General features: G+C 40.1%; 1 protein-coding gene across 8 annotated transcripts in view; it reads left to right on the top strand.

The window, feature by feature from the left end:
- RYR2 (ryanodine receptor 2) overlaps positions 1–12,884 on the top strand; it is an 805,689-nt gene that overhangs the window by 480,211 nt on the left and 312,594 nt on the right. For all 8 annotated transcript variants that reach the window (XM_033200167.1, XM_033200166.1, XM_033200162.1 and 5 more), the window contains exons 21-24: positions 540–732; positions 3,020–3,236; positions 5,733–5,837; positions 10,393–10,496. In XM_033200167.1, the coding sequence (XP_033056058.1) occupies positions 540–732; positions 3,020–3,236; positions 5,733–5,837; positions 10,393–10,496 (619 nt within the window). The remainder of the gene's footprint in view (positions 1–539; positions 733–3,019; positions 3,237–5,732; positions 5,838–10,392; positions 10,497–12,884) is intronic.

The raw sequence follows: 12,884 nt of genomic DNA, 5'->3' as shown, positions 1-12,884 counted from the left end.
TCTAAATTGATAGAACGAAGGGAGTTTAGCATTTGACAAAGGGACTGACATGAAGTGTCTGCTGTGCCTGAGACTCTGTTACTTGTAAAACATTAATCATCAAAATAACTAAACAAGGTGATGGTATTTGGTGTTCTGTTTATAAGACATCACAATTAAGAGAGGTTAAGTAATTTGGTTATGGTCTCACAAGTAGTAGGTGGTAAGGTAGCTATTTGAAGTCCCTGGAGATGTTCCTTGGACATCATTATATAATCTGCTCTTAGATAATTTCTGGATCGATTGCCATCCATCTACATGCAGAAATTTCTGTGTATCAGAAGGTCTATTTTACAACATAGGTAGCAGCCTGACTCCTGAAATAGTCTTTTTTTTGACAAAGGGTTTAACATGTAACATGCGTTTATATTCAAGATTTATTCCTTCTGGTGTTGTGCATTGGTTTGTCACTACCTATTCAAATCTTTTGACTTTGGCTCTGAAGCTGATTCTCGAGATAAAAACTACATGACCTTCCTTAATGTTTCTTCCCCCAATAGGTTGTATTGCTCGTACTGTAAGCTCACCAAACCAACATCTGTTAAGAACTGATGATGTCATCAGTTGCTGTTTAGATCTAAGTGCCCCAAGCATCTCGTTCCGAATTAATGGACAACCTGTTCAAGGAATGTTTGAGAATTTCAACATCGATGGCCTCTTCTTTCCAGTCGTTAGTTTCTCTGCGGGAATAAAGTTAGTATGTCTATGTTTTTTGGTCTCTTTCCTTTCTCATTTCTCATACCTCCACAGAAGACTCTGCACTGCCATTGCCCTGCTTCTCTAACCATTGTTTCTCTCTCCTGGGCACCTGTCCTCAGCGCATTTTTGCCTGTGCCTTGAAGGAGGAGGTAAGGCTCACCTAAGAGGGGCATTGTGCAAGGCTGAGTGCTTTGTTTACGGATCCCACTGTGTTTAGATGTGGGCAGTCTCCCTCAAACCAGTGTCCTGAACTATTTCAAGGTTTTTTTCTTTTTTTAGTTTATTTAGGTGAAATGAACAAGGCTGTTTAGAAAAATACTGCTTATTTTCTTATATTTTCATTCATTTTCCTTTTTTAAGCCATGGTTCCTCACCCCATTGCACATCTCCTTATTTCAATAGAAATTAAATATCCTTTTTGTTGATGAGGCGCAGGTGGCCTTCTTTAGTGTTCCTCTCCACCTTTATTCTGTTTATTCCTTTGTTCTCTGCTTATGGTCAATGGTGCCAAGATGGTTTCCTCACACTCTTTCCTTTTTTGCTATTACTGGAGGGAAACAAAGTGAGAATCCATTGTAGTTCTACAAATAAAACTTTAATAAATGATGGTCTGTTATAATAAGTAACTACTCTGTCACTTATTTTTATATACACACACACATCTGTAAACTTAGAAGGACACCCTTTGTTTTAGTCATAATTCTCCCAGGAATAATTCCTAGTTACAAAAGCAGCATATTGAAGAAGGAATAGAGTAATCATGAATATTAGCTATCCATGTACCAGTTCCTTTTTCTGATGTATTTATACAAATTATGTTTCTATAAGCTTCTGGAATGTTTTAGCATTTTTATTTTTCCTCACTTTTCTTTGCTTTTATTTTTTTGGACTGGACCTGATACACAAATTAGAAAAAGAATTATGGCCAGGTGCGGTAGCTTGCACCTGTAATCCCAGCACTTTGGGAGGCCGAGATGGAAGGATTGCTTGAGGTCAGGAGTTTGTGACCATTCTAGTCAACACAGTGAGACCCTATCTCTGCAAAAGTTTTGTTTTGTTTTGTTTCTTTAATTAGCACCTAGTGTTATGTGCCTGTAGTCTTAGCTACTTGGGAGGCTGAGTTGGGAGGATCCCTTGAACCCAGGAGTTGGAGGCTGTAGTAACCTATGACTGTATCACTGCACCCCTGCCTGAACAACAGAGTGAGACCTTGACTCAAAAAAAAAGTACAAGGAAAATGGAACATTTAAATTTATTTTTGTAAATCTGAGAGCCCCAGGAAACAGATATCATTTCAAAAAGTGTTGTTCAATGGAACTCAGATTAAAATAGTTTTGCTTAAATGAGCAGAATGTCTAGAAGATTTTAGTAAGTTCTTTTTATTGTTGAAATTGATAAACAATTAGCAATAAGGTTACCTGCTTTCTTCAAGTTGAAGAGACCTCAGAATCTCCTTTAAAGCAGCAGTCACCAACTTTTTTGGCCCCAGGCACCGCTTTTGCAGAAGACAGTTTTTCCACGGGCCAGGGCTGGGGTTGAAGGTGGGGATGGTTTCAGGATGAAACCGTTCCAGCTCAGATCATCAGGCATTAGTTCAATTCTCATAAGGAGCATGCAACCTAGATCCCTCACAGGCGCAGTTCACAATAGGGTTAATGCTCCTATGAAAATCTAAGGCCGCTGCTGATCTGACAGGAGGCAGAGCTCAGGGGTAATGCTCTCTTGCCCACACAGCTCACCTCCTTCTGTGCAGCCTGGTTCCTAACAGGCCACAGACTGGTACCTGTCGCGGCCTGGGTGTTGGGGACCCCTGCTTTAGAGAATTTTATTAGGAAATTGAAAAGTGACTGTTTTTCCCCTCATTCCTTGTTAAGTCCTGTAATTTTAAGCATATAGATATTTTGATCAGGTCTTTCCTTTATCTGTTGATTATGTGGATACTTTGGGACATTAGGTGACTAGTTATTATGAGCATGCACTTCATTCCCGTAAGATTGTGGCGCATGTGCTTTTAGTTACTTCTCCAGCAGGTGATGTCTTCACTGGCCCATTAATTAGCTGAAGGTTTTCTCTTCTAATGAATATGATGTCCTCAGGTTTTACCTTTTACAATTGGAGGCCCTTGAATTCTAAGGTGATCACATTTTGATGGTACTTAGGGGAAAATGTGGCTTCTGATGAAATTACTTTTGTACTAATAATCTCTCCCTAAGATTTTGTTAATTAGAAAACTTTAATGTACATCAGAGATAAAATGGACTCTCACATGCATCCTTTTTAGAGTACGCTTTCTGCTTGGGGGGCGACATGGAGAATTCAAATTTCTTCCTCCACCTGGGTACGCTCCTTGTTATGAAGCTGTTCTGCCAAAAGAAAAGTTGAAAGTGGAACACAGCCGAGAGTACAAGCAAGAAAGAACTTACACACGCGACCTGCTGGGCCCCACGGTTTCCCTGACACAAGCTGCCTTCACACCGATCCCTGTGGATACCAGCCAGGTACCAAGATCCTCTCGAATGGCAATCGCTGGTGATACAGTCATTCTGATACGCAGTGGCTTTACACTTGGTCCACAACCCATGGGAATGGATTTCACAGTAATACAGTTGTACAGTTGACACGTAGGACTGAAAGAAGACTCATAAAATAACACATTTACCATGTCCACTCACTCATTTTCTATTCTATGTTTTATTTTATTATTATTTTTTATGTTGTTGTTTTTGTGATGGAGTCTCGCTCTGTTGTCCAGACTGGAGTGCAGTGGTGCAATCTTGGCTCACTGCAACCTCTGCCCCCTGGGTTCAAGTGATTCTCCTGTCTCAGCCTCCCAGGTAGCTGGGATTATAGGTGCCTGCCACCACACCTGGCTAATTTTTGTATTTTTAGTAGAGATGGGGTTTCATCATGTTGGCCAGGCTGGTCTTGAACTCCTGACCTCAGGTGATCCACCAGCTTCGGCCTCCCAAAGTGCTGGGATTATAGGCATTAGCCACTGTGCCCGGCCTCTATTCTATGTTTTAAGTAGTTTTCCCAACCCAATAAACTGATTCCCTAACGTATGAACAGATTACAACCTGAAGTGTTAAAAACACTGTTCAAGGTTTTCTTTAAAGTTTTATTAAAATAATTAATATTACTTAGCTTATAAAGTGCATATCACACTTTTAAAAATAGGCAATAATAGCAACAGGTGGAACTTAGTGGCAAAAATCATACAAGAAATTTTAAGGTATAATAGTGTTAAGATGATTTAATACGTGGGGTAACATACTACACTTGAAGTAATATCATATAGATGTGACACATACTGATTTTAGAGTGTAGTTCTTAAGCCTCCAGCCTTTTTGGCACTAGGTACCAGTTTCCTGGAAGACTATTTGCCACCAGCCCGTGGGCCGGGGTTGAAGGTGGGGATGGCTTTGGCATGAAACTGTTCTCTCTCGCATCATCAGGCGTTAGTTAGATTCTCATAAGGAGTGCACAGTTCACAATGGGTTTCATACTCCTGTGAGAATCCAAGAAGAATATAGAGAAAGATGAGGATCCTGTATAGGAAACATGGAGTTTTTAATTTCTTCTAATTTCCTTCTTGGATACACTTCTTTGGAAGATATTTAACTGACTTTTATCTTGGGTATAGATGAAGACCATGAGCTCTAGAGTCCGAATGCCTGGCATCAAGGGCCTACTCCCCGCTTAGGGGAGCTGCTCACCTTGTTTATTGGGATGCTAAGAGTATGTTTGTCATAGTTAATAGATACCATATTACCTGGCAAATAGGTACCCAACAGATGTTAGCTGTTGTTCCTCTTTTTCTGTTTCATCGATGTCATGGTGTTCTGAGGTTGGCAATGAATTAAATATGGATTTATATTGATGGTGAAGTAGCTTCAGTGAGGTTGGTTAGATATTCGAAGTTTGTTTATTAGTGTTTAAAGATCAAAGACGTTGTTTCTAAAGTCTGAAGTTGAATTGATCGCCTGCCTCAGAAACTTCAGTTGCTTAGCAGTCGGATGTTTAGCTCCTTGAATCGTATTTCTTGTTCCCCCTTTTTATATCATGTTGTTAAAATAAACATGCAAACATTGTTCCCGGCCAAAATTCAGTTTGCATTGCCCATTTGCTGAAAGGTGGGAGGATATCTGTAGTGCAACCTAAGTTCATAGAAAAAAAGGTTTGGGAGGCTAGAAATGGACAACTAGATGATGTCATGGTAGAACCTTAAAGATTACCTGAGACCCAGGTAACCTCTATCAGGGAAAGGAAACAATTATCACCTGCTTCTCATGGAAATGCCACCTCATCATTGGGCATTGTGGTCATTTGCCCACTCTGTGTGTTGTGAGACTAGCTGTGGGGTCACACACAAGTGCTTAATCAAGACATAAACAACCAGTACCTTACTTTGTGTTTTTTATGAACATTCAGTTTCTTCCTTTTATTGGGAACATGTAAAGATTTTGTTTCTTTTCTGTGAGGCTTGTATTTAGAAACCACTAACAGTAACACAGTAGAGTGTAGGGGAAGACATCAATCACTACAGTCAGACGTTTACATGCTCAAAGAGCCGACGAATTATCATGTGGGCACTGAATTGCCTTTACCCTGGCTTATGACTGCTGGCCCAATTGGTGTAAGAGCTTTGAGGCAATTTCTCATTTTAAGTCACACATTCCTCAGCAGTAGCCCCATATCCATTAAACATCTTTCGGTTGTCCCCACCAACACTCCTTTGTGTGTGTGTGTGTGTGTGTGTGTGTGTGTGTGTGTGTGTGGCTCATAAATTGATTTGGAAACCTAAGTTGTCAAAAAAAAGTCCCAAAATTTATTTAAAGAATGTCATGAAATGGATGGCTTAAAACTCTGTTCTATGATTAATGGTTTATGAGGCAGTTTTATTTAGTTCAGTTTGCAGTGAAGACCGTTGGTACCGCATCTTATTGTATTTGTTTCTGATGTGTCTTTTTTTTTTTTCTTTTTGTAAATTTTAGATTGTGTTGCCTCCTCATCTAGAAAGAATAAGAGAAAAACTGGCAGAGAATATCCATGAACTCTGGGTTATGAATAAAATTGAGCTTGGCTGGCAGTATGGACCGGTACGTAATTTTGAAATTTATCTTCGGATTCTGTTAATACATCTTTCTGAACACATAACTTTTTCTCCCTTTTCCTGCTTTGGGGTGACATCAATCAATTAGATTGATGTTTTTCCCCCAACACATTAGTTTTTGTGCAGTTTTGCATTACTACATTATTGTAGTTAATGGGGCTGACAGGCATTATTGGCAGGTTCACTGAAGGATGGTCTAGCTGCCTAGACAATGGAAAGTTATCTGTCTCTGGACTGAAAGTTATATTTTCAAATCAAGGTTAACACATACAGATAATAGGCATTGATTTTTAAGCCACTTAAAAAATCTCCTTGAAATTGAAAGTGAAAACTGAAAATGAAAAGAAGGCAATTTACTTTTCCCTCGCTGATGTTTCTTTTCTTTCAGTACCAATTGTGTGTAAAAGCAGGAGACCTCCGGGCAAACATTCCTAGTTGATTTCACAGGTGGAATGAAGGCTGAGAAATCGTGACTGCACATGCTTCTAAATGATACTCTGCTAAAGATCTTAGTTTACAACTTAATAAAATTTAGATTTAAAGCAAACAACTTCCTGTATAATCCTAGTGCATATCATATACTTGTTTGTGTCAAAACCATGGTAATACTTTCATTTGTATGATATTATTCTAAGTGTCCCAAAGGCTGTAACACTTTCTTATACCTGAGTGAATAGGGAAATTAATGTATTTACTCATCATAGTTTATTACATTGAGCTCTAAATAAAGAATACTTAATGTTAGTAGTAGTATCATGTGATACTCCACACTACTCAGTAATATTTATGTATTTATTCAGTGTCTTGCATCTCACATACAGATTATTAGGTCAAATTGTCATCACAGTGAACTGGGTTGTATTATTATTTCAGTTGTACTGGTGATGACCTAACGGAGAGTTCTTGCAGTTGCTAAATGCATGCCTTGGCAGGCATCACGTAACTAGTGAGTAGCAGCTCCAAGACTTGAATCGAGGTTTTCTAAGGCAGAATTTAGAAAGTGACTGCAGGTCACTGTACAGCTTGCTGAAGCATGACCAGAAAATGGGATGTCTTGATTAACTAAATGATAGTTAGACATTTGTTACACCAGCAAACACTTGGATACCTAGTTTTGTGCTATATTCATCAATTTTTTTTTTTTTTTTTTTTTTTTTTTGAGATAGAGTTTCACTCTTGTTACCCAGGCTGGAGTGCAATGGTATGATCTTGGCTCACTGCAGCCTCCACCTCCTGAGTTCAAGCGATTCTCCTGCCTCAGCGTCCCAAGTAGCTGGTTTTACAGGCATGCACTGCCACACCCAGCTAATTTTGTATTTTTAGTAGAGACAGGGTTTCACCATGTGGCCAGGCTGGTCTCGAACTCCTGACCTCAGGTGATCTGCCCACCTCAGCCTCCCAAAGTGCTGGGATTACAGGCTGGATGACAGGCACAACCAGCCTCATCAATTCTTAAAATTGAAGGATATGTATAAATGCTAAATAAAAGACTGAACCATCTATTAGTCGGTAGGAAGAGAGATGCTACAAATGTGTAAGTAATCAATTGCCAGAGGAATTACAGGCAACATTCCCCAGAATTTTCAAAAATAAGAAAAGATGTTTAGAGGCCAGGTAGATTTTTTTAAAAGTTCCCATAAAAAAAAAAAAAAAAGAAAAGAAATGTAAAACAAGCAGCAAAACCCCATATTGTAATAGCAAATATTTCAGTGGGTTTCTAAGATGATCTCTGTTGCGAACTCAGTAAATTCACCTAAATGATGATGTTTTCAGTGAAGTCTTAGGAGTGTTTCTTCTTTAAGAACTGACTAAAATATAAAGTCTCATTATTATTGATTCTTGCAGTTAAATTTAGTTCGGCTCGATACCATACATCGTATTCCTGCCATGTTGAAGACACTCTTTGGGTTTTCAAGTACTAAACTAAAGGATAACACAGTACTGCGGAGCCTTCTTGTCCACAGTTGACTCAAGCTATCCTTTGCTGGGTCTGGGGCCAGCTGAGGCAACACTGGGCTTGCTGTACCTCTGGGGGAGACACTGAGCCCTCGGTCTGCCGCTGTTGTGTTAGCAGCCGCACCTTTCCTGGTGCAGGAAGTGTTCTCTCATCTAATGTATGATTTGCAGCCTGCTTATTTTCCAAGACCTTCCCTGAAACTCATTTTTGTGTAGTAGTTAAAATCCTTGACCTTGTGATGTCTGTTATTCTAGACTAAGATATGTGCCTGTTACTATGCTAATTTCATAAATTCATTAACATTTTAAATGAGGTTTTGAAGTATTCAAGTATGATTTTCTTTGGAGCAATTTATACTTAGCTACCCAGCATGCTGGATCCTTTTTCCGAAGAAGTTATCATTTCTTTGGGATGTATTTCCCAGGAGCATGGTGCAAAGGCTCTATTTTATGGACTAACAAGGCAGATCCATCTATCATTTATTTGTCCCTTTAACATTCATTGTATGTCTGTTTGCCTGGTGTGTTTAGTACTGGGGACTCAGTTTTGAAAAGACCTTGACTTTTAAGGTACTGTGTTTGCCTTCTAGGCGCTTCCTGTTTAGTTGAATGATAGGTAGGCAAACAGTTACGGAGTAAAGAAGTAATATTTAGCTCTTCCCAGGGAAATCAGGGAAGGCTTCCAGGAGGAGGTAAATGTTTGATCCAAGGCTGAGGGATGTGTACAAGATAGCTGGCAATCAGAAAGCGTGACCATGTAGTAGGCAGAGGACCTGGCATGTGTAAAAGCGAGGAGGCAGAAGAGACAGGACATTTGCCATGACCTTTCGGTGGTGCAGTGTTGCAAGAGGACACCTCTGCTGTGGTGCGGAGAAGAGGTGGGAAGCCATGCCATGTACGCAGGAAGTGTGTCACAAAAGGCTTTGGGAAGAAGATGATTTTATTCTGTAGGTGGCTAAACAGCATGGAAAAATGCTTAGCAGGAAGGTGACAGAATTCTGTCTGCTTTCAAAAGAAGCTCTGCTGTGAATGTGGAAAAGCAGAGAGCCTGGAGGCAGGAAGAGGGGCAGGGAGAGGGCACAGGTACCCCAGGTGAGAGGCGACTGAGAGCCCTGCAGCAGGGATAGAGAGACGTGGTTACGGGAGGTGTTTCAGTGTTCATGTATGGGATGTCACAGGAGAAGGAAGGGAATCTGCACAGATTTCTGATTTCATTTAGACGCTTGAGAAGATGATGGTGTTGGTTATTCTCTGGTATAGAGAGTGGAGACAAAGTGGAGATGACCTAAATGGGGGGATTATCTCTGGGTTCAGCCACATTCATTTTATAAATGTTCATTTTGTGTTTCATTTGTAGGATTAGAGATTTAGAGTTTAGAGTTACATTACATAACTCAATTTCATTTTCAGAGTTCTGTAATTAAATAAGTATACCTAATATATGATTCTATATAAGTCTTGTTCATTTGTAATGATGACCAGAAGGAAAGGAATAAATACATCATTTCTAACTTGGTGACTGCTGAAGACTTGAAAAAAGCTCACTCATGTTTGTGTACTTCTTATGTGGCATTTATAGGACCTGGTAATGATGCTCATGAAGTAATTTGTTCCCTGACAGCATATGGCCACCATCTAGGTGCTGCCATAGCATTAATGCTGATGCAATTTAGGTCTTTGAGAAGATAACAAACCTAATTACTAATGCAAGAAGAGAGAACATCTTTCTCATTAATTCATTCCTAAAACCTTGCATTTAATGTAATGTGATTGCTAATATACAGTTCAAGGATTAATATAAAAACCACCTGCATATGATGCTAATGGATTTTGTGAAGGTAGTAGGGTGATTTGTGAGATCAAGAGTAACGTGCAGGGGGTAAAATGAACAGTCAGAGCCACCTCAAAGTGTTTATGTCAGTCAGTCCTGTCGTTAATTGATGTCTGTAATCAGTTTGGTTCTATACATGAAAATTACTACAAATTAAAACTAAGTCATTACCACACCCTTCTTACACAGGATTTATTTCTATTTATAAAACATGTGTCGAGTACCCAGGACATACCAGGAATGTTTAAGGTGTTTGGGACACATCAAAGAACAAAAGAAACCAAAATCTTTGCATTTTTGATCTTCTAATTCAGGGAGACAGACAATAGCCCAATAACTCAATAAATCCAAGCTGGTGGAAGGTGTATGGACAAAAAAAAAAGAGTAGGGTGGGCAGGCAGACTGTCCTCATTAGGCAAGTGGGCGGGGTAAACCTCGCTGAGAAAGTAAGATATAAGCAAATGCTACAAGGAGCTGAGTGAGTGAGCCTGTGGGAATCTGGGGTAGGAGTCTGCATGGCGGGGGCTCATGGAAGCTCTGCCAAACAGAAGGGAAGGAATGAAGATAATGCCAGCTTCTACCAATGACCTCAGATATTCACTGCGCCTGAGAGGTTGTCGGGGCAGCTTTGAGGGGTTGATGATCTGGGTGTTCCTTCTTGCCTTCCACCTCCACTTTCCACTACACAGTTGAATTCCATTGCTAGTGCCTGGCGTTGGAGACTATTATATGTCAATTTCCTGTCCTGTTTCAGGTTAGAGATGACAACAAGAGACAACACCCATGCCTGGTGGAGTTCTCCAAGCTGCCTGAACAGGAGCGCAATTACAACTTACAAATGTCGCTTGAGACCCTGAAGTGAGTTTCTTAACTTTTTCTATTTTCCAATCTGTGTTTCCAAAAAACACAAAAACCAAAACACAAAAACAGGTATTGATGTTATCTATTAATTCAGCTGTGAAGTGATTTGTAATTGCAGCTAGAACTTTTGATAATGCATAAGTGGATTGGATCAGTATTTGTTTAGAATAAGACTTTGACCCTGTTCATTTATGTCCTTTCGTTCTACATCAGTATTTTGCAAAGGGTGTCCTACAGATGTTTATGGGAATTATGGATGATGAGGATTTTGTGATCTGTTGCGGGAAGTCAGGGACCCTGAACGGAGGGACTGGCTGAAGTTGTGGCAGAAGAACATAAATTGTGAAGATTTCATGGACATTTATTAGTTCCCCAAATTAATACTTTTATAGTTTCTTACGCCTGTCTTTACTGTAATCTCTGAACATAAATGGTGAAGATTTCATGGACGCTTATCACTTCTCCAATCAATACCCTTGTGATTTCCTATGCCTGTCTTTACTTTAAACTCTTAATCCCGTCGTCTTCTTCATAAGCTGGGGAGGACAAATGTCACCTCAGAACCCTGTGATGATTGTGTCAGCTGCACAGATTGTGTGTAGAGCATGTGTGTTTGAATAGTATGAAATCTGGGCATCTTGAAAAAAGAACAGGATAACAGCAATGTTCAAGGAACACCAGAGATAAGACTTCTGGCCGCCGGTGAGCCAGAGGGAACAGAGCCATATTTCTCCTCTTTCAAAATCAATATTTCTCCTCTTTCAAAAGCAAATAGGAGAAATATCGCTGAATTCTTTTTCTCAGCAAGGAACATCCCTGAGAAAGGGAATGCGCCCTGAGGGTAGGTTTATAGATGGCCCCCTCAAGGCATGCCGTCTTTTGTGGCCAAAGCAGAAGGGATGAAATAAGCCCCAGGCTCCTGTAGCTCTTCCAGGCTTATTAGGATGAGGAAAATTCCCGACTAATAAATTGTGGTCAGACAGGTTGTCTACTCTCAAACCCTGTCTCCTGATAAGATGTTATCAATGACAATGCGTGCCTGAAACTTCATTAGCAATTTTAATTTCTCCTCATCCGGTGGTCCTGTGATCTCGCCCTGCCTCCATTTGCTTTGTGATATTTTATTACCCTGTGAAGCACGTGATCTCTGAGACCCACACCCTATTCGTGCACTCCCTCCCCTTTTGAAAATTGCTAATAAAAACTTGCTGGTTTTACAACTCGGAGAACATCATGGATCCTGCCGACATGTGATGTCTGCCCTGGACACCCAGCTTTAAATTTCTCTTGTGCTCTTTCCCTTTATTTCTCGAACCAGCCAAGACACTTAGGACATAGAACAGAACTCATGTAACTATCGGGAGCGGGTTCTCCCGATAGTGATCTAATACAATACAGGTCCACAGAATGTGGGCTGTGGACCGGGACTGGGCCAGTCACAAATTGTTGCTGGTTTGTGACTAAATAAGATATTAAGAGTAAATATTTATAAACTTCTATACCAATTTAGGCAAGCAATTTTACATATATTGAATCTAATAATTTAAGAAATGTGAGGCCATAGCCTATATGTCTTCATTTTGAAAATTCAATTTTCTCTAACAGTTTTATTGCATGACATCAGGAAATGAAACCACAATAGACCAAATATTAAAAAATAAATTAGTTCTTCACCATAGGTAATTTGGGAAGCACTGATTTAATATATTTAAAAGATGCTAAATTCAAAGAGTTAAATAATTTAAAAATTTTTGCTGATGGACTTTTCAGAACTTTGGGGTGAAGTCTGTTTATGGTATTTACTAAACATATTTGACCATAGCAGCCTCTTTTCAGAGCATACCTATGAGGACTATTTATCTGAGCAATATATCTTTGGTTTTGTTTTAGTTTTTTAAGGAGCCAAAGTCAGCCGGGCACAGTGGCTCATGCCTGTAATCCCAGCCCTTTGGGAGGCCAAGGCCAGTAGATGACTTAAGCCCAGGAGTTTGAGACCATCCTGGGCTACACAGTGAGACCACCTGTCAACAAAAAATGTAAAACTTTTCTGGGCATAATGGCACACACCTGTAGTCTCAGCTCCTTGGAGGCTGAGGATGGATTGAGCCTGGGAGATTGAGGCTCCAGTGAGCTGTGATCACACCACTGCACTCCAGCCTGGATGACAGAGCAGGACCCTGTCTCAAAAATAATAGTAATAAAAATAAATTTAAAAGGAGCCAGAGTCTTACTATGTTGCCCAGGCTGGTGAGCAATGGCAATTCACAGGCTTGACCATGGCACACTGCAGCCTCCAACTCCTGAGTTCAAGTGATTCTCTGGCCTCAGTCTGGGTATCTAGGGCTAAAGGAGCTTGCCGCTGCATCCAGCCTGAGCACATATTTT

This window comes from Trachypithecus francoisi, unplaced genomic scaffold (genome assembly GCF_009764315.1).
Source record: "Trachypithecus francoisi isolate TF-2019V2 unplaced genomic scaffold, Tfra_2.0 Lachesis_group5, whole genome shotgun sequence".
In the NCBI taxonomy this organism is placed as follows: domain Eukaryota; kingdom Metazoa; phylum Chordata; class Mammalia; order Primates; family Cercopithecidae; genus Trachypithecus; species Trachypithecus francoisi.
Note: the sequence above shows the minus strand (reverse complement) of the source record. Positions and strands in the feature narration are given on the sequence as shown.